Source organism: Protopterus annectens, chromosome 1.part1, assembly GCF_019279795.1.
Source record: "Protopterus annectens isolate FY-2018-M chromosome 1.part1, PAN1.0, whole genome shotgun sequence".
Lineage (NCBI taxonomy): Eukaryota > Metazoa > Chordata > Ceratodontiformes > Protopteridae > Protopterus > Protopterus annectens.
The window spans coordinates 1,601,524,391-1,601,544,885 of record NC_056726.1 but is presented as its reverse complement, the minus strand read 5'-3'; the positions used below and the strand labels follow the sequence as shown (position 1 = coordinate 1,601,544,885).

General features: G+C 36.1%; 1 protein-coding gene across 1 annotated transcript in view; it reads right to left on the bottom strand.

Annotated features, from left to right (window-relative positions):
* Positions 1-20,495, bottom strand: part of LOC122811583 (uncharacterized protein YBL113C-like) — a 994,203-nt gene that overhangs the window by 548,851 nt on the left and 424,857 nt on the right. The window contains exon 3 of the mRNA XM_044083519.1: positions 16,781-16,852. Coding sequence (XP_043939454.1) covers positions 16,781-16,852 — 72 coding nt within the window. The remainder of the gene's footprint in view (positions 1-16,780; positions 16,853-20,495) is intronic.

The following is a 20,495-nucleotide window of genomic DNA, read 5'->3' as shown; positions in this document are numbered from 1 at the left end:
CATGCCTTGGTTAACAAGGGGGCAGAATTCTTCCTAATTCTTTTAATGTGTACTGGAGCCAAAGTGTCAAGTATTTTTAGAAAACTGGTGTTGAAACAGAACACAGATTCATTGAAAGGGAGATGTTTTAGTAGTGACCAATTTATTTTGTGAAGTAGTTTATTGAATTTGTCTTTAGTGAAATTAGGTTGCAGAAGGATTTTAGAGTGTGTGTTTTTGGTAAGTGTGCATTGGCTCTAATAGCAAATGTGGGTAGGTGGTCACTTAGGGAGTTTGGAAATGTGCCAGTAGAGGTAAATTTTGTAGGATGTGACACCAAAATCCAGTCTAAAACAGATTGTTAAGTTTAGTCTTTACTGTACCTCATAGGGCAGTTGATGAGTTGAGTAAAATCATCGAGCTTGATACTACTTATTGGCAATTGCAATAAGAGAGATTGCCAGTCTATGTTAACGTCACCTAAAATAATAATCTCATGCTTGATTTCTTGGTGGTCCAGAATAGTATGCCTTCTAGATTGGGTATAGTTTGTCCTGGGGAATATAGTGAACAGCGATGCATATTAGTTTGGTACTATTAAGCTTTTATTTATTTATTTAACATTTTGTTTACCAGGAAACTCTGACTGGGACAGAGACCATTTTCAGGGGAGGCATAGGGAGAAATGCTCCAGACAGGATATGAGCATTTCAGAATTAGAAAAAGTAGGGGTGTTGTTTATAGATGGTGTAATATTAAGGGTGTTAGGGTAGAATAGGGCTATGCCTCCACCTTTCTTATGGTTTCTGTTTAATCTAGCTATGCCATAATTGGGAGGTAACACCTCTGAGTCTTTTATGCTAGATGTTAGCCAGGTTTTGGTTAGGGCTAGGATGTCTGGCTTGTACTGATCTAACCCAGCATGGGAGGGGAATATTTTATTGTGTAGGCTTCTAAGGTTAAGGGTCATAATATATAGATTTTTAGGACATGTTCTAATGTCTTGGTTAATATTAGGACCTGGTTTAGGGTGGATGTCCCTACATTTTAGCAATATAAAGATTAGATAGGAAAATAGTGTGCTGAGTTTTTTTTTTGGGGGGGGGGGGGTGTAGATGTAAGAAGTATAAGATAAGGTTTGGTTTATATAGTTTTTAGGAGTTTTGGAGCTGAGTAATAGGGTAGGGTATTGAGAAATATATGTGGGGAGATATTACCAAAGCTGCTGTGATGTGATTTGTGGGTGGCAGTTAAGGTATCTGAGCAGGAGTAAGTTATTGGGGTTAGGGGTGGTAGTGATGTTGTATGTCAGAGGATTATTAACAGAGTAGTTAGATAGGACAGTAAAAGCATTGTTAGGTGATAGGATATGGTTGCGAGGAATTGTTGGTGTGAGAGAGGAAAAGTGTAGTGTTAGCGGTGCAGTAAGTAGTTGGTCAGCTGTGTTTAGTATGTGTATATGGGTTGTGTACTTTAAAGGATTGTTTGGGAATGATTGGTGGATAGGGCTAATTAGATGGAAGTTCTCACTGGTCTTCTGAAAAAAGGGTGGAGGTATTAAAGTATAAGTGTAGAAGTAGTGGGGGTGGGCAGGAATTGTGGATAGGGGAATGGAGTGGGCTGACCCTTGAAAGTGGCGTATGGACAAGGAAAGAAACTATCAGTTGATTTCTCAAAGGTAAGTATATATCTTGCCAAGAGAGAAAAGAGAAGTGCTGAATGGCAGTTCCAGATCAGAGAGATGTAGTGTTTAATTATTACCAAATCCGTGTGCATAAAGACCTCAAATTCACAAAAACTGTAGTGTGTTCCTGTCTGTAAATAGGTAGTAAAACATGTTTAAAACTGAAAAAGCAAAGTAAGAGCCCAGAGGAACTAAAAACTATTAAATGGGTACTTTGCACTATTGGGGGGGGGGGGTCCTCTAACTGCATGCATGCGAAAGAGAACAGGCCAGTACAACAAACAGTGCTACCATGGAACTTGGCAGTTACAAATTCCTTTAGTTATATTATAAAATATTTTTTTGTACAAATGGCCAGAGAAGTAGATAAGAGTACTGAAAAAACCCTACTTGTAAAGCCATGGTTCTGTAGATATATGTAGAGTGCTTTTTGTAACAATGGCAATGGGCAGAAGCACCTTTTCTTGACAGTAGTAGACACGGATGGTAAATGGAAAGTCATACTGTGTAGTGGGTAGAGAAGTATTCAGTTCTTTAAAAGGTAACTTGTAGCTTTCCCAAGGAGGCCGAGAATTATAAAGCAGCAGTTCTGTAAGTATATGTAGAGTGGGTCTTGTAGCAATAGCAATGGGCAAAAGCACCTTTTCTTCACTGCAGTAGACCAAGATGATAAATGGAAAGCCATATTGCATAGTGGGCAGAGAAGTATTCAGTTCTTTAGACGGTAGCTTGTAGTATTCCCTAGATGCACTTTTGGGGACTGAGAACTGAACTGTGACCTAGCAACTAAAGCAGATGCATGCAGCTGAAGGGGAGCCAGAAAGGGAAAAATTAGGAAAAGGAATACGTTGCAGATGCATGAGTCATGCAGCTTGTGAGAAGTTAGGAAGGGTAAAGCAATTCAGAGTGCAAAAGTAAAACCATATGCACACAAAAAGAGATGAATAATCGCAGATAGTCTCAGATACTGTACAGAGCCATAGCAATGACATCCCATATAAGTCTGATGATTTATTTACTTATAGGAAGCTTGTCAGCAGAGTACTACATGCAAATCAAACCTGATGATGTCAGTGATGCATGCTTATATGAAAGTATCAGTAACTGTAAGGTATAGAGTAGAGCAGAAATTAAAGTGAAATAAAAGCTTAGGTGCCATTAGGAGGCAATTACAGCTAATAAAATGAGTGAATGATATGGTCACTGTTGTGAAAACAGACAAGATTTTTATTTATATTGAATTGCAAGACTGGAATAATTAATTAAAAGTGTGCATTACCTGTTGCTTACAGCTGAGAAAATAATCCTAAGAATATCAAATGCTGTTTTTTTTTCAGTATTGGATGTAAAGTAGGTTTTTGTCAGATGAAGCCAGATGAACCAAGATCCAAGTGTTTGCATTTAAAGCACTATTAGGAAAGCAAAACTCTCTTAGAATGCATTTTGTTACTTTGACATTGCCAGGGGTGCTCTAAAGAGCCATTGCTCAGGTATTTAAAGGCTTGGAAGGTCCTTAAACCTAATTGATTATCTAACAGTCACCAGTAAATGCTCACACAACACAGAATACTGAGAACCAAAGTGGAAGCGGTACTATAAAGGCTGTCTTCCGAAATCAACACACCTCCAATAACTCCACCAAATGTTGCAAAGCTCAAAACACTGTCAATTCACCGATGTTGTATAAAATACTTTTATTGACAAATCCACTAGAAAAATTTGATAAAAAACTAGAATCGCTGAATGTTGTACAGAAACCAAAAAAGGGATTTAGCGCTTTCGTCTCCCACTGGAGACCTCATCAGAATCAATGCTTAAAGTGGTGTAAAGTCCTTATATAATACCCATAGTTCCATTGATTGAATAACTGAATAATTGTTAATTCCAATTAATTAAGTATGGTTAAATAAATTAAACATGTTTTCCTATTTAGTAGTATTCGTCTATGCATTGAAAAACAACAATACCATGCACATATACAAGCGTATACATTCTGCAATAAAAATAAAAATGAAAACAGAAAGTAAAAATGCTATACACGTGTATAGTGCAACTAAATAATAATATAAAATATTGAACATGTCTTGACACTTAAACGTGTTTACACACCAGTGTAAGTCAAGTAAAATAAATTGAATGAATAGTTTAAGAATTTAAAAAATAGTGTATATTAAACTGAATGGGGCTGGTATGCTACTAAAACATCCTAAGAATCCTTATGTTCGAAGTAATACTTCATCCTATCAATATATAAATGTATTATATACTTCAATCAATTGAAAATACTGTTCTTCCCATTTGTATTCACTTATAACTCATATGCTTAGAAAAGTGTGTACCTAAAAGTACAAAGGATATGCAGTAAAGATGTTATAAAAACTTTTAACATTTTATTTGTTTATTGTTTATATTTATTACACTCTGTGTATATGTTTTTATTTAAAAATTTGATGTACATATGTATTACATAAATAAATTATATATATATTTATATATTATTGTTAAAAAATCAATACAAATAATGTGAAGGTTAAAAATTGTTGTATAAATGTCATAAATATCATAAAATATCATAAAAATATGTAAATATCATAAATATTATAAATATTATTAATATATATTAATATTATAAATATTGTGAATATTATAAACTCCAATCAATACTGTTAAAAACACAGGAGAGTTGTTAAGTATTCTAAAAACTTGTAACCCATAATAAATAAACTCACTGCGGCAATGTATCTAAATAAGTATTAACTATGAAAATACCAATGGTATAAAAACTTATTACTAAAACTACTACTAAAATATTATCTGAAAAAATACACCCCTATTTGTTGTAGTAAGTGTTATAATCATAATGAAAGGAAGAAAATGTTGAATTTTATATTAATATTATTATTATTATTATTATTATTATTATTATTATTATTAATGTCTCTTGGGGTCTTCAGCTAAAATCTTGAGGGCAGGTGTAATGGAGACGTGGTCATTCAACCCTTTACCAAAACAGGCACCCATCTTTAATTGCCAAATCATTTCCCTGTATTCTAATCTTGTCTCCCCATCACCACCCCTTTCCCATTGTTCCACTTCTTCCAACACCCAAAATTTAAAATCAGCTTGTTGGCATGTTATTGAATGTCTGTACAATGCATTATTCACATCCTTTTTGTTGATATCTCTCATATGTTCATATATTCTCCTCCTTAAATGTCTAACTGTTTTACCTACATAAAATGCCCAACAGTATTTACAAAATGCTAAATAAATCACCCCTTTGGTATAGCAACTACTATATCTCTTAGATTTCAGGGTCATCCCTAAACTCGGGATCCACACACTTTTCATATCTGCAATGAATGAACACTGGGAACATCTCCCACACCTAAATGTACCAATTCTATTGGATACAGTTTCACATAACCCTGTATTTTTCTTTTTCTCAAAAATATCTTTAAATTTTGATTCCTTCTATAACTATAAGTAAGTCCATCTTGAAAAACTGCCACTCTGGTGGGCATAGTTTTAAAAAACTCCCATGTGTCATCAATACATTTTTTGAGCCATTTTAAACACTTGAAATACGTTAAAGTTAAAAATGGCCCAATAGCTGGCTTATTGTTCAAATTACTCATATTCTGGCCAACCCCTATGGTATTGCTCAGATCTTCTCTATATAGTAGAGGTCTATAATATGTTTCTCTTTTTTCAATTACATATTGTTTTACCTTCGTGATGAGGTCCACTGGGTATCCCCTCTGCTGAAACATTTTTTGTAGGTTGTCCATCTTTAAAAGAAAATCATCTCTTTCTGATATCATCCTTGCAATTCTTATCATTTGGCCCTTAACAATGTTCTTTTTTAATAATTCAGGGTGATCACTATCAAAATGTAAGTAAGTGTTAGAGTGGTACTTTTTCCTGTGAATCATTGATTTATACTTACTAGTCACATAATTCTTTTGTAACTTGATGTCCAAGAAATTGATTTCGTGTTTATTAATATCATGTGTGAACTTTAAAAAAATAGTAGTGTTGTTAATATACAATATAAAATATTCTATAAGTGTTTCAGGTCCATTCCATACAATAAAAATATCATCTAAAAATCGGTAGTAGCTATTCACATATTTAAAAAATGCACTTCCGAACAAATACTGCTTCTCCCAATATAACATGACAATGTTTGCATATAAAGGGGCACATGCCGAACCCATAGCGACTCCTTGTTTTTGGTGGTACACTTCACCTTGAAAGAATATGTAGTTGTTTTTTAACACTAAGTCCACACTTTCCAATATCAACCTAAATTCATCATTTGTCACTAAGTTCATCTCCAATACCATTTCTTCGAACCATTCCATACCAACACAGTGTGGTATGACTGAAAACAAGTCCTTTACGTCTACCATTATGAATATACTCTCCCAGTTGTATAGATCTTTACCCAGTTTTTGTAAAAAATCCCACGAATCAACCAATATATGTGTATATTTTGTATAAAAGTTCTTTAATTTAGTATCAACATATATGGCAAAGAGTTGGGTCTTAGATCCCTGTGATGACACTATGGGCCTCATAGGGGGATCAACCACATTCTTATGAGTCTTAGGAATACCAAATAGGGCCGGTATTATTGGTTTGTCCACTTTCAAAAAATTGTATAACTGACTATCAATAAGACCTTGCAATAAGTTGTCCTCTAAGATATAGTCAATTTTCCTGTAAGCAATATTTATTTCATTTCTAGAAACCAATGTGTATGTACTGTCATCGTTTAGGATCTCTAACATCCTATTCGTATAGTCCCACTGGTCCATAATAACCACACCCCCCTCCCTTGTCTGGTTTCATCACACGAATCCTACTATTTTCTCCTAATTCGTATAAGAGACTACATTCTTCCTTGGTCAAATTACTACCATATAATTGTTTGTTTTGTTCGTATTCACATCTGACTTTTTTAATAAGTGTAGTCTCAAAGTGTAGTATGTCCTGGTGAAGTGGGGGGTTGTAGGTACTACTCCTCTGTAGTTTATTGTCCATATTATAACTCCTGTTGTCCTGTTTGAAAATATGCTTAAAATTCAACTTCCTAGTAAAGGTTTTTATATCAAGAATGATATTTTCTATTCCTGGTTATTTTACTGGCACAAAAGTAAATCCTTTAATAAATAATTTGAAGTAAACTTCATTAATATTAACATCTGAATAGTTGAACATATTAAACCCTTCAAATGAATAAATAATAGATCGAAGATTGTCATCATGGCATGAATCCATACTAATATTCAAGCCTATATTACCATCAACTGTTATCTGTAGGCTCTCCTTGTGTACCCTTGTTGGTGTTGGTTCTCTACTATCTGTGCATATGAGGGTTGTTGTTGGGCCCAGTTCCTCAGTCTCTCTGATCTCCTCGGGCCTTCCACATCTAAAGGGATCCCTTCCCTAGGGGCATTTCTTAGGTCATCATAAAACTCCGGTTCATAGGACTGATTGACATTTTGCCCTTGATAATTGTTACCCCATACTTGTTAGCTGCAAAATGTGTATGCTTATTGGGTTTGTAGGTATTCTCCCCTCCATAATTCCTAAATTGTGAGTACTGCCTATTACTGTTAGGGTTAGAGTTATAGGCTGTCCCACATTTGTAATCATTCAAGTCCCTTTCAAGCTTGGATAATTTTCGATTGTAACTTCGTGTAACAGTATTATCTACATCATATAATGTTCTTGTAAAAACAGTTTTGTATTCTTCGACAGAAAAAAGTAAATCATCATTAATTTCTTTAAATAGTCTATCTATATCTTTCTTATCTAACTCCATCCTCTTTTCATTAAAATTAATGAGTATTTTAAGCATAGCCAGCCCACATTCATTAAAAACATCACTAATATTTTTAAACAATTCACCATCAGCATTATCATGAATATTGTTAGGAAACTTATATATCCTAAGTCCCTTTGGGACAATTTTGTCCTTCAAGCATTGGTTAAAGTACCAGTTTTCCACAGCCAAGTTTTTGTATCTAATAATAAGCGATTTAAAAAGTTTACACTTCTCTTTATAATCCATACTACGCATACCATCACTGTCATGAATTTTATGCGTTTTGGCAAAAGATTTATTTAACCAGGTATTTAAATCAATATTGTCATATTTGGAAAAGTTGTTATTGTGAGATGCACTCGTACCTGGTCGCACTCTATCTTTGTAATGTCCATTGCCTGAACAGTTATTTCCAGAGTTGTTGTCCCGGGTATCTGTCCTCCTCGACGCACCATTAGATTCCATTCTGGCATCTGACATCATATCCGCGTTGCCACAGATCCGAGGACTGCTTTGAGCACAAGGTATTTCATTCCTCGTATCACCAGGGGAATTAGTAGATTGTGAGTGGTTCTGGATCACTCGAACCAACTCACTCAATAAACTAGACCCATCCATACTGTAGGTGAAAGCAGAAGGTGTTTCAAAGGCAAAAAAAAACACACAAAACACGCTGGAGACTCCTCAAACCGCTCCACAGGAAGAAACCAAACAGTCACCAGTAAATGCTCACACAGCACAGAATACTGAGAACCAAAGTGGAAGCGATACTATAAAGGCTGTCTTCTGAAATCAACACACCTCCAATAACTCCACCAAATGTTGCAAAGCTCAAAACACTGTCAATTCACCGATGTTGTATAAAATACTTTTATTGACAAATCCACTAGAAAAATTCGATAAAAAACTAGAATTGCTGAATGTTGTACAGAAACCAAAAAAGGGATTTAGCGCTTTCGTCTCCCACTGGAGACCTCATCAGAATCAATGCTTAAAGTGGTGTAAAGTCCTTATATAATACCCATAGTTCCATTGATTGAATAACTGAAAAATTGTTAATTCCAATTAATTAAGTATGGTTAAATAAATTAAACATGTTTTCCTATTTAGTAGTATTCGTCTATGCATTGAAAAACAACAATACCATGCACATATACAAGCGTATACATTCTGCAATAAGAATAAAAATGAAAACAGTGCAACTAAATAATAATATAAAATATTGAACATGTCTTGACACTAATTGATCATCTAGTAACATGGGATCATAAACAAAAAGAACATAACAAAAAACTGATACAGCTACTGAATAGACAGAAATAGCATAATTTCAAGTTCAATAAGAGCTAATTTAAAATAAGCATGGCAAGTCTCAATTGCATAGGTCATATCCTAATGTCATGGGGCTAAACCTTGATGCAGAAACAGTCAAAGCAATCAAGAAGTGCTAAGGCTTGGAGACAAGCAGACACTACAGAAGTTTTGAAGAGTGCTGTAGTCTTGCAAAATCTATACCTAATATGTCTAAGTTAACTATCACTCGAAGAAAACTCTTGGAATAATAGGTAGCTAGGAATGAAACTATGAACAATAAAATAATTTTGAAGTGCTCAAGGAACAGGTTACTGATGTACCAGTGTTAAAACATTGTGTTGTGAATAAGCTAGTTGTTTTGCAAGTGATGTCAGCCAAAATAGTTAAGCAGGTAGCCTCTTACAAGTGGACAGAGCAGTTAACTATACCTCAGAAACATTTGCAGCTTTACAAAAGATGCATCCACAGATATAAATAGAACTGTTAACAGTAGTGTTTAGATATACAAATACCATGAAAATGTCAAATGTATGGATTTTCAGATAAATACAGGCAACAATCCTTTACAAATGCATATTAATAAATCCTTATACAAGGAATCTCAAAAGCTGCAGATGTACTAAGATGGACTTATGTGAATATATGCCAGTAAAGATTATACTAGTTCTATGAGATTATTCCTCTTTATAACCTTATTGGTTAATCCTTTTCATTGGACCACCTGTAAATACTGTACATATTGTTATAGTTATTAACTATTTTCTTTTATTTTGAATTGTAATTTAAATTTACTGTATCATAATTTGTCTACAGACAAAAAAATAAAAATTATTTAGCAAAAAAAAAAAAGCTGCAGATGTCTACTTATTCTGCAGAAGTATGATTTGAATTTGAATAGAGAACATCTAAAAGAGGAGCAAGAAAGTTATTAAAACAAAAAGATAGTACTGTTACAATTACACAACAGAAAGTAAAAGTTACAGTTACAATTGCACAACAAAAAGTAAACGAATTTGAGATGTACTGATGCTGACTTTGATATATAATTACTGAAAAACATAACAATGAAAGGCATGTCTGAGCAAAAAGTTATCAGTAAGGAAAGAAAAGCAGTCTTGCTTTTTTTCATGGAAAAAAAAGCTGTGAGCAAGGCTTAATGTTCAAAACTTACAAAATAATTGCCCCCAGTCACCTTAAAAAATAAATGGCTGAGGATATGTGCATCACATCTGGGAATAGTAGTCTGCAGATGAAGATCAAAAGTTACACATTTTTGGCTAGTGATCTTAACTCAAGTAGAAAAAAGTAATAAAGCTCTGCACTATCTGCAGTATATACTATAAGAATAATCCAAAGGCAGAAAGAGATGTTAGTACACCCATTTCCTGATTGTCCATGGAGTCAAGAGGGTATGAATTTGTTTCATGTCAAACAAGATATATGCGGGTAAACTATTATTACCAGTTTCCTAAAATAATCAAGCTGACATTTATGGCAAGAGCAAGTGAGATCATACCTCTCAACTGCACAGATTTTCACTAAATGTCCATTTTTTTCCCCCTCATATTTTAAATCTGTTACTCAAAAAAATATTTTTTCTGGCAAATTGTCAAGGACTGAAGTCACAAAATAATAACAGCCATTTGGTTTTCGGACTTCATATCCTTCAGAAAATGCATGCTAACACAAAATGTGTTATTCTAGCAACCTTAGTCAAATAAAACTGCTCACACCAATATAGGAGCACTTGTCACAGCCAGGCAATAAATTAGTAGAACAAACACAAGTGCATCCACACGCAGAAGGCACTGAAGTCACTGACATATTGGGACATATTGATTTAAGCCCGGAGGGTGGTGTGCTCTTAGTTTTAATATCCATTCTAGTTCCCTTTGTTCCAAAAGGTTCACAGAATCACCCCCTCTTTCATTTTTATTTACAATTTGCAAGACCCTGAATTTAAAGTTATGACTATTGAATTGAAATAACAGAGCTTTTAACAGAATCTGATGAAGCATACTACAGCTATGCAAAAGCGCTTATTCTTTGTGGTTTTATGTATGGAATAAAGAGGAATTTTAGTATTATTTCGTCTCACTTGAACTGGTTTCACCATTTGACTGTGTGAGTACTTTCAGTGACTTCAGTGCCTTCTGCGTGTGGATGCACTTGTGTTTGTTCTACTAATTCTAGCAACCTTCTAGTTATGTAAGAGCAATATTTAAAATCTTTTTCTATTTTTTGAGCCATTATTCCACCATTATTTTTGGCTTTGTCCAGATTTCTCCTGCTGCTAGGTGTACGAGTAGAATTGGCGCATTAATGACAAAATAAGAATATAAAAAACATAGGAAAGCCTACAGTCTAAGGTTGTAGTAGTTTTAAAGCAACTAAATCAATATCCTCTGTAGTTCTTAGAGAAGATTATAAGTCGTACAGAAGAAAATCCCAGATATTTGTGAAAACCAAATATGTCAAAGTATAGTACACTGAATGTTTTCAGGCTTTTCAGCTTATCTATTAATGATGAGGAATAAATCATATTACTGGATCCATAGCTTACAGTTCTCTTCTAGATGTTCTTCTCGAAGCACAGTTACTGATGAAAGTTGCAGCTGCATCGTATTTCAGCTAAGAGTAACACTTGCATAGGTCCAAACACAAAAACACCTAACAAAAAATGCATTTCTGGCAAATATATTTCCACTCTGTGACACTTTATCATATAAAGGAGGCTTAGTAAGCAACACAAAGCCAGAAAAGATGTGGTCTAAACTCCTTAAAGTCTATATTGCAAACTGAATTATCTGGAATTTTCTGTACTACTTGACATGCTAATCATTATACACTGCCGATTAGTATTTAATGGTATTTACCCATATATTTATTTATTTATTTACTTATTCATTTATTTGCATTTGTTGACTCTGAAAGTTTGACTGGGCATGACATTAAAACAGAAATATAAAAAAATACATGAATATATAATGTATGAATGGCCATTCCAGTGGTATAGAGGGGTGAAGCCCTGACTATGGCCCAGACAACCTCTGTGTTCAATTAATGTCTCAGGCTACTGATGGATTGGCAGGGAGAGATAGGTGGGAATGTCCTAAAAGGGTTAGTGATGACATGGGCATCTCCTGTGATGATCCCTGGTGGAGGCTGTGGACAATGTGTAGTGAAAGGTATGGCCCCAAAAGGTGGTGATTGGGTGGACATGGCTGAGCTGCTGTGGAGCTAGAGAGATATGCCACAATGTCTCCCACTGCATGCCCACCACTGCAAACACAATCATAGTAGCCAGGGTGGGATGTCTCCTGTAGGGTATAGCAGAAAACTATTATGGCTTGATGGATGACAGTGCAACCCCTCAGGACATCCTTAGGATCATGCTGTCCCTGGCAGAAGAGTGGTATTAGTCGGGGGTGTACTGGAGTAGCCAGGAGACCCAATGATGGATGTGGGACACTGAGACAGCTGTCTTGAGTGATGGTAAGGGGACCAACAAAAAACATATAAGGTACAATTGGGTAATTAAGCACAGTTAACAAAGACAAAGATATGATAATATCGATGATTATGGAAGGAAAATGGAAACAAAAGATCTCACTAGAATGATTAAACTCAGGAATCATATAGGTACTGCAACTTCAGCTTTATTTAAATGCCTTTTTTCTAAGTCTAAAGTGAAATACAAGACTCTAGGACAATAATATGTCGCAGGTTTTACAAAGCATGAATAAATATAGCAGGCTAATGAACTCTGAGAAAGGCAAGGGTCTACTACAAGTGCTAAAGTGGTAGCTTGTGACACAGTTGCTCGCTGCTATTTGCTCAAAAAAGCAAATAATCCTACTCCCGCTAACCCCATCACCCATAACTACTTAGCCCTCCTAACACCCAACTCAATTAAACTGAAAAACTGAATAGCCCTAGCAGATTACTAACTCTAATACTAAAACTCTTACCCAGTTCCTAAACTAAGTCCTCATTCCGTTAAGACTCCAAGCACCCCAAACCTGGGGTGATAGGTTGGCATAATAGTTAAGGTGTTTACCTTGTAGACACATGGTACATGATTTGGTTCTCACTTGGGGTAATTGGCTAGGCTTAAAATGGCTCACAAGGGCAGTTAGCCTAGTACTAATCTATGAATCTATGAATCTATGAACTCCCATACACTAAAACTCCCCTCCCTCCCTCTCCTCAAACCTAAAATTCCCTTCTGTCTCCCTAAACCTAAAACTGCCCTTCTGCTCTGTAAACCTACATCGCCCTACTCCCTCTCTAACCCTAAATCCCTTTCTTAGTCACTGCTCTAGTCTACACTACCATCCCGCTCCTTCCCCAGCTGCTTGCCTGAACTACACAAGCTGTAAGGTGAACAAATATCTGGCTTCAAGACAATAGTCTTTGAGCACTTTGAACTTGAGTGCTTGTAGCACAACCACAATATATATATATATATATATATATATATATATATATATATATAAATAAAACAATACTGCAAGACTAAACCGTTCAAGAGAAATAAAATGTAATGAACCAAGAATTATAAATTAAGTTCAAAGATAAAAATTACTTCTACTGAAAAATAATAGAGATGAGTACATCCAGTGTTACTTCATATAAGAAATCTATATAAGGATGCCGATTATAGCTTGAAGGACCTACTAAAGAGTCCAGCTTATGAAATGGCATATATATATATATATATATATATATATGTGTGTGTGTGTGTGTGTGTGTGTGTGTGTGTGTGTGTGTGTGTGTAGCTTTAGTTATAGTAATCTGGCTCTGCTTATTATGGGCCATGTACAGTTCAAAATAGTCTGTCACAATAAATTTAAGGTAGCAGGTTGTTGTTGCTCCAATTTGAAGGCCATAGACAGTCTTCAAAACATGCAGCTAGATGACATCCATGACCAAAATGTGATGAAAACATTCTAGGCAGAGCAGACACACCAAACAGATAAATAAATGGTAAAAAAAAACACCTGCCTTTTCCATGCAATTTCTACAACAAATGTACAAGTCCTTGTACTGCTCCAGAACTGCTTAGTTCATGCCACCCACAACCCAGATTTGAATTGCAGTTGCAAATTTGCAGGAAAGGAGGTACATCCAAGATACCATGGCTCCTTAAATAAAATGTTGCACAATAGTAATAACAGGGAATACAGAAAAATATAGTGTAGTTGTAACCTCTATACTAAAAAATAGAGGACCACACACACAGTAGAGGCACAGTTCAACAATGTTATAATGTTGGCAAGATGAAAACACTGGAATTACAGAGAGGAAGGAATCAATATCATGGTAACAAAACAAGGCACTGGACATTCCAGCTGCAAAGCAATGATACAAATTAATCTGGCCAACACACTTGTCCTTGACAGACTGTTGCTGCTGTCTTGAACTTTCTTCTTTTGGCTTTTCCCAGTTAGGGGTCACCACAGAGGAACAATGGTCCACAGAACGATTGGGAGTGGAGTTTTACAGTGTCAAGTTGCCAGCTTGGCACCCAACCTTCCACAGAAGGCACATACACACACACACTCAGACATAGGGCCAATTTAGAGTGTCCAATCCACCTATAGCATGTCTTTGGGATTTGGGAGGAAATCCATACGACTGCAGGGAAGACATGCAACCTCCACACAGAAGGCACCCCAGCCAAGAATTGAACCAGAGAACCTCTTGCTGTGACGCAGCAATGCTAACCCCTGCACCACCGCAGCTGCCTGCTGCTGTCTTGAACTTTGCAATCTTCAAATTATTTTCATTACTTTGAGTGTACCAATGTTAAGAAACTTGAGGATGATGAACCACTAAAACCCTATCACTATAACACTGTTTGTCACATACTCACATCTCCACCTCTAAAAAATGACCAAACAGGAAAATATGAAAACTTCAGTTTAGTACCCCTAAACAGAAGAACCCAAATTCACCACACAGCCATCAAAGTCTACAATGGCTCATCATTTAGTTGCAAGTGAACTACCTGGAAAAAGGACCCAGTAATAAACTCAGGTGGGAATTCCCTTCCCCTCCCCAATGGTGTCCTCCAATAGACCAATACATATTTTTAACACATATTAGGAAATGCAGTTCTTTCTCAGATCTGTGTTTTAGGGCATAGACTAGCTGGATAGTCTTTAAAGTAAGCATTTACTTTAGTAAATTATATTAGTCAAACCTATGCAATTTCAGACACTATAAATAAAAGGTTAATACAGTGTTGTAAGAATAAAGCTCCAGTGGTTATTCAGAAAGGCATAACTTTTAGCCTTCAAAAGAATATCACTTTTAGCAGACTAACATTTATAAAGGCCACACCCTGAGGTAGAGGAAAGCCTTAGAAATGTAGCATAAAAAAGAAGAAAACAGAAATGTCTTAATTTTGGTGATAATTAACCAGCACCATGATGTAGAGAGATAAAGTCCTGACTACCCAAGCAACCTGTGTTCATTCAGGTGCTTGGGTGTCTGAAGAGCGCCGCTAACAGGGAGGATGGTTGCATCTCTGGGGCACATTGCCATAACTGATTTTCTTGGTGGTGACTGCAGAAACAACCTTGAAGTGGTAACTAAGAATGGATGGGATGCCCTGCTGATGTCAGTCCATTGTGGAGTGAGAAGTGGTTCAGCACTTGACACCCGATACACATCCCACCTTCAGGATGTTACTGGGCATGTGCACTGGTTAGAAAAAAATGGAAAACCATGGTCTATAGCATCAGAATGATGCCTCACCAGGGACCTCAATCTCCTCACCAGCAATGATAATGGATTTGTCTGGAGGACGCTAGCGCAGGTCAAGAAGTGGAACTGTTGGCAGCTGATAGCCTCTGGCCATTGTGCAGCTCCACAGACCAGTAGATGTGCAAGGATGTGATGTCATTTCCTGAACAGAAGCTTAGGGGCAGCATCCAGTTGTGTGTCATATGCAGCCCTCCTTGCAGGAAGCCCACAGTGTCTTCCTGCCAACAACCCAAAGATGGATATGTTATTCCACATAGCAATATTTTCTTAATTGGCAAGTTTATCATTCAGTTTCTGAAATAGTCTGTTGAAAATGATGTGGGCCTTGCTTTACTGGACACAAAAATCCATATCCAGTAAGGAAGATTGAGAAGCACACTATACTCTGAGATAGAAGCAACAGTAGTTTTAATGTCAGTTACTTGGGTTTGTGAAGCCAGCTGTAAATTGTTCATGATTAATTGCTCTGTTGATTTATGGAGGCAACCAGCTTCATGATGTCAGCCTCTGACAACATTGTTGTGCTAGCCTATGCAATGCTTATTAAGGAGGTTTACTTAAGAGCTTAGTGCAGTGGCTACAGTGTCATCTTGCTGTGGTGGGAAGTTGTCACAGTAGCTTTTTTGTTTAATTCTTGTTTTTCTATGTGACGTCTTTGTTGGCATTAGGAGTGTTAGATTACAAGAGATACAGCAGGTTAGAGTCACCAAAAGAAGCTTTAAGCAGAATTTAACCTAAATTATTTCAGCCTGGTGTGAACAGTCTCTCACATGGTGAAGGCAGGAACAGAACTCCTACATGAGATTTTTTGATCGCAATTTTCTTTAGTGTGGTACTCATTTACTTATCTGTGGTGCTTTGTTTTGGTTCTTCATCCTTACCTGTGACACAGTTTGTACACATTTTTTTAAATGTTATTAGCAACAGTTGACATTGACAAAGAATGGTAAAACAGTATTAATTCTGAGTGCCAATGTATTGATAAATATAAAAATATTATAATAGCATTAATATAAAGAGAATGTCCATTTTCTATCATCTAGATTAATATAATTTGTTTTGGACCTTAACAAATTGTACAACGTGTTGCACAATTTCAATAAATACAAGGCTATAATGAAATGTAATACTGGTATGTAAACATTTAAAAAACATAAAGCTGTTTCACTGTAAATCATTGCCTTTTACCTCACCTGTAGTTGTCTCAGTTGTAGTATCAGATGCTGGAACTTTTAGCAAAATGGTAATGCAAAACAATAATATACCTAGGACAGAAAACAGTATAGTCAATAATACATTTAAGACAGAAAACAGTATGGTCAGTATTATACCTAGGACAGAAAACAGTATGGTGAATAATCCACCCAGAACAGAGAAACAGTATGTTTGAAAATTATTCAGAACCAGTCTTGATTTGGATTCATTTTCAGTATGTTTAATGTTACTTGTATCTGCATATTCAGATTTCTGACTTATTTATACTCATTTTAGCATGAAAGTAATGTCATGCTGTTAAAGTATGATGACTTAAAATCACCATCTAAAGACTGCTGATAGGGCAGGATGTGCTAAGAACATGGGACTCAGTTCAGGTCACAGCTGCATTTACCAAAATTATATTTGTCATTGAGCATACGCAGTTCAAAAGGTGTAAAACGATTACTGAACACTTCAGAAATACAGAATTCAATAAGTAATATGTAGGAATAATGATCCTTTGGGATGTTTGCAGATTTTTGAATGCTGAGCATAGCAGGATATTAGATTATAAAAACAGGAAATAAATGATGACACTGCTGTTTCCTGTCACTGGTCAGCCATAATACCATATCAAGCTCTGGATGCTGCATTAATGGGGGGGGGGGGTGGGCCTTCATAATTGTTTGGATTCGGACATAGATGGGAGTCAGGTGAATGGAAGACTATAGTGGATATAAAAAGTTTACACACCTCTGTTAAAATGCCAGGTTTTCGTGATAGAAAAAAATGAGACCACAATAAATCATTCCAAAACTTTTCTCACCTTTAATGTGACCTATAACCTGTACACTTCAATTGAAAAACAAACATATCTGCTAGGGGAAAAATATAAAGAATAAAAAATGTACAATAAGCTGGTTGCATAAGTGTGCACACCCTTAAACTAATACTTTGTTGAAGCACTTTTTGATTTAATTACAACATTCATTCTTCTTGAGTAGGAGTCTATCAGCATGGCACATCTTGACCTGGCAATATTTGCCCACTATTCTTTGCAAAAGCACTCCAAATCTGCCAGATTGCAAGGGCATCTCTTGTGCACTGCCCTTTTCAGGTCACCTCACAGATTTTCTATTGGATTTAAGTCTGGGCTTTGGCTGGGCCATTCCAAAACTTTAATTTTCTTCTGGTGAAGCCATTCTTTTGTTGATTTGGATGTATGCTTGGGGTCATTGTCATATTGAAAGGTGAATTTCCTCTTCATCTTCAGCTTTCTAGCAGACGCTTGAAGGTTTTGGGTCAAAAGTGAATGGTATTTGGAACTGTTCATATTTCCCTCCACCTTGACTAAAGCCCCAGTTCCAGCTGAAGAAAAGCAAACCCAAAGCATGATACTGCCACCACCATGCTTCACCGTGGGGATGGTGTTCTTATGGTGATGTGAAGTGTTGTGTTTGCGCCAAACATACCTTTTGGAATTGTGGCCACAAAGTTCAACCTTGGTCTCATCAGACCATAACACATTTTCCCACATGCTTTTGGGAGACTTGATGTATTGTTTTCCAAATTTTCAAATTGAAGTTTGACATACATATATCCACCATCACAAAAAATTTGCATAAAAACTTGCCATGCTATACAGGAACAAACAGTTCTTAACCAACTCCACCCAAGCCACCATTGCAAGTACCCACCTTATTTCCACACTCATATGCATCACCAATATTCACCAATCTCAGAAAATCAGACCTTGTCATTCTTCAAAGCTGCTATAATAAAATTGCCATATTTGCAACAAATGTGCCCCATCAAACACATCACTGCACTCCTTTAAACGCTCTTGATTGGCTGGAACTTTCCAACTTCATTCTTTATAACCAGCTTATAACAACCCATGAACTTTTTCACTGCCCTGACAAAATCCCTGCTCTACAAAACCTACTTTACCCAAGCATCAAATCTAGACTTCTATGATCAAATCAGAAACTCCTAATAGAGGTAACAAAAAACAATAACTCCACCGGCACTTCCCTCTACACCAACTCTGTTGCTAAGCAGTGGAACAGCCTCCCCTCCAATATCACAACTATAACTACCCTCACCCCTTCAAAAAAAAACATAAAATCCCATCTTCAGCATCTTTGGTTATGTAACTGCAACAACCCAGACTAATCTCCTACTAGTACTTTCAGCCTACCAATACACCTCTCTCTCTATTTCCCACCCCACTACTTCTCCTTCCTTGCTCCACTTCCCAGTATGATTTCTCCTGTTACATCTCTCTGCTTCTCCCTCTAAGTGTTATCTTCCTTTACTATATCCAACTGACTTTATGTACAGCACACCTACAAATACTATTATTATTTACACCCTTTGAATTATTCCTCTTCCTCTATATGTCTGCAACCTTCCTGCTTACCCTACCTTTAGACCTTACCAACTACTACCCTCTATCAGCCCCTCCACTTTTAACTCATTATTTCCCGATCTATACCTATCCTCTCTACCCTCTACTCAGAACCCTTCCTATCCAATCTATCATTTATACATATTTCATTCTACCAGCTATTTTATAATGTATATATATATATCCCAAATACTTTGAAGTATTTGATATCTAAACTCCTTTTAAGGTATCATTTTTCAACTGCATTATTAGTACAAAAACTGCATGGATACCTTATATGATTGCATGTAATCTAACTGTGTATCAACTGTCTAATGTAATATTTTACTGTATACATGGAGCTTTTCTCCCTGGGCCTCCACTGAAGAAGGACATGTGCCCAGTCAGACTTTCCCAGTTAAATGTAAAATAAAATAATAATAAATGAATAGATTTTAGCCAGGCTTGGATATTTGTCTGGTAAGAAAAGGCTTCAGTCTTGCAACCTTACCCCATAGTCCAGACATATGGAGAATACGGGAGATTGTTGTCACATGTAGTGCACAACCAGTACTTACCAGAAATTCCTGCAGCTCCTTCAGTATTGCTGTAGGTCTCTTGGCAGCTTCCCTGACAAGTTTTCGTCTCGTCTTTCATCAATTTTGGGGCAATGTCCATTTCTTTGCAACTTTACTGTTGTCCCATATTTTCTCCACTTTTTGATGACTGTGTTCCATGGTATATCCAATGCTATGGAAATTTTTTTGTACCCTTCTCCTGACTGATACCTTTCAACAATGAGATCCCTTTGATGCTTTGTAAGCTCTCTGCAAACCATGGCTTTTGCTGTAGCAGGCAACTGAGTAAATGTCAGGAAAATCCTACTAGGACAGCTGAACTTTATTTGGGGTTAATCAGAGTCTCTTTAATTGATGGCAAGTGTGTACCCAAGAGGATTGAATGCTGAAATTAAATCAAAAGGTGCTTCAACAAAGTACTTTTTTGTTTTTCAATTGAAATGAACAGGTTATAGGTCACATTGAAGGTGGGAAATTTTTTTAAATAATTTATTGTGGTCTCATTTTTTATATCACAAAACCTGGCATTTTAACAGGGGTGTATAAACGTTTTATATCCACTGTATATGTTCATTTAAGACCTAACCGAAAACCTCGAAAGAAAGGTGAGATGAGATGCCTGATGTAAATTTAAAATATTCTAACCCAATAAACAAGGTGCAGTTTCCTGTCATGTTAGAAAAGGCCACATTTAGAAATCTGAAATCTTACTGTTATATTTTAAAGTAGTACGTTCTGTTTATT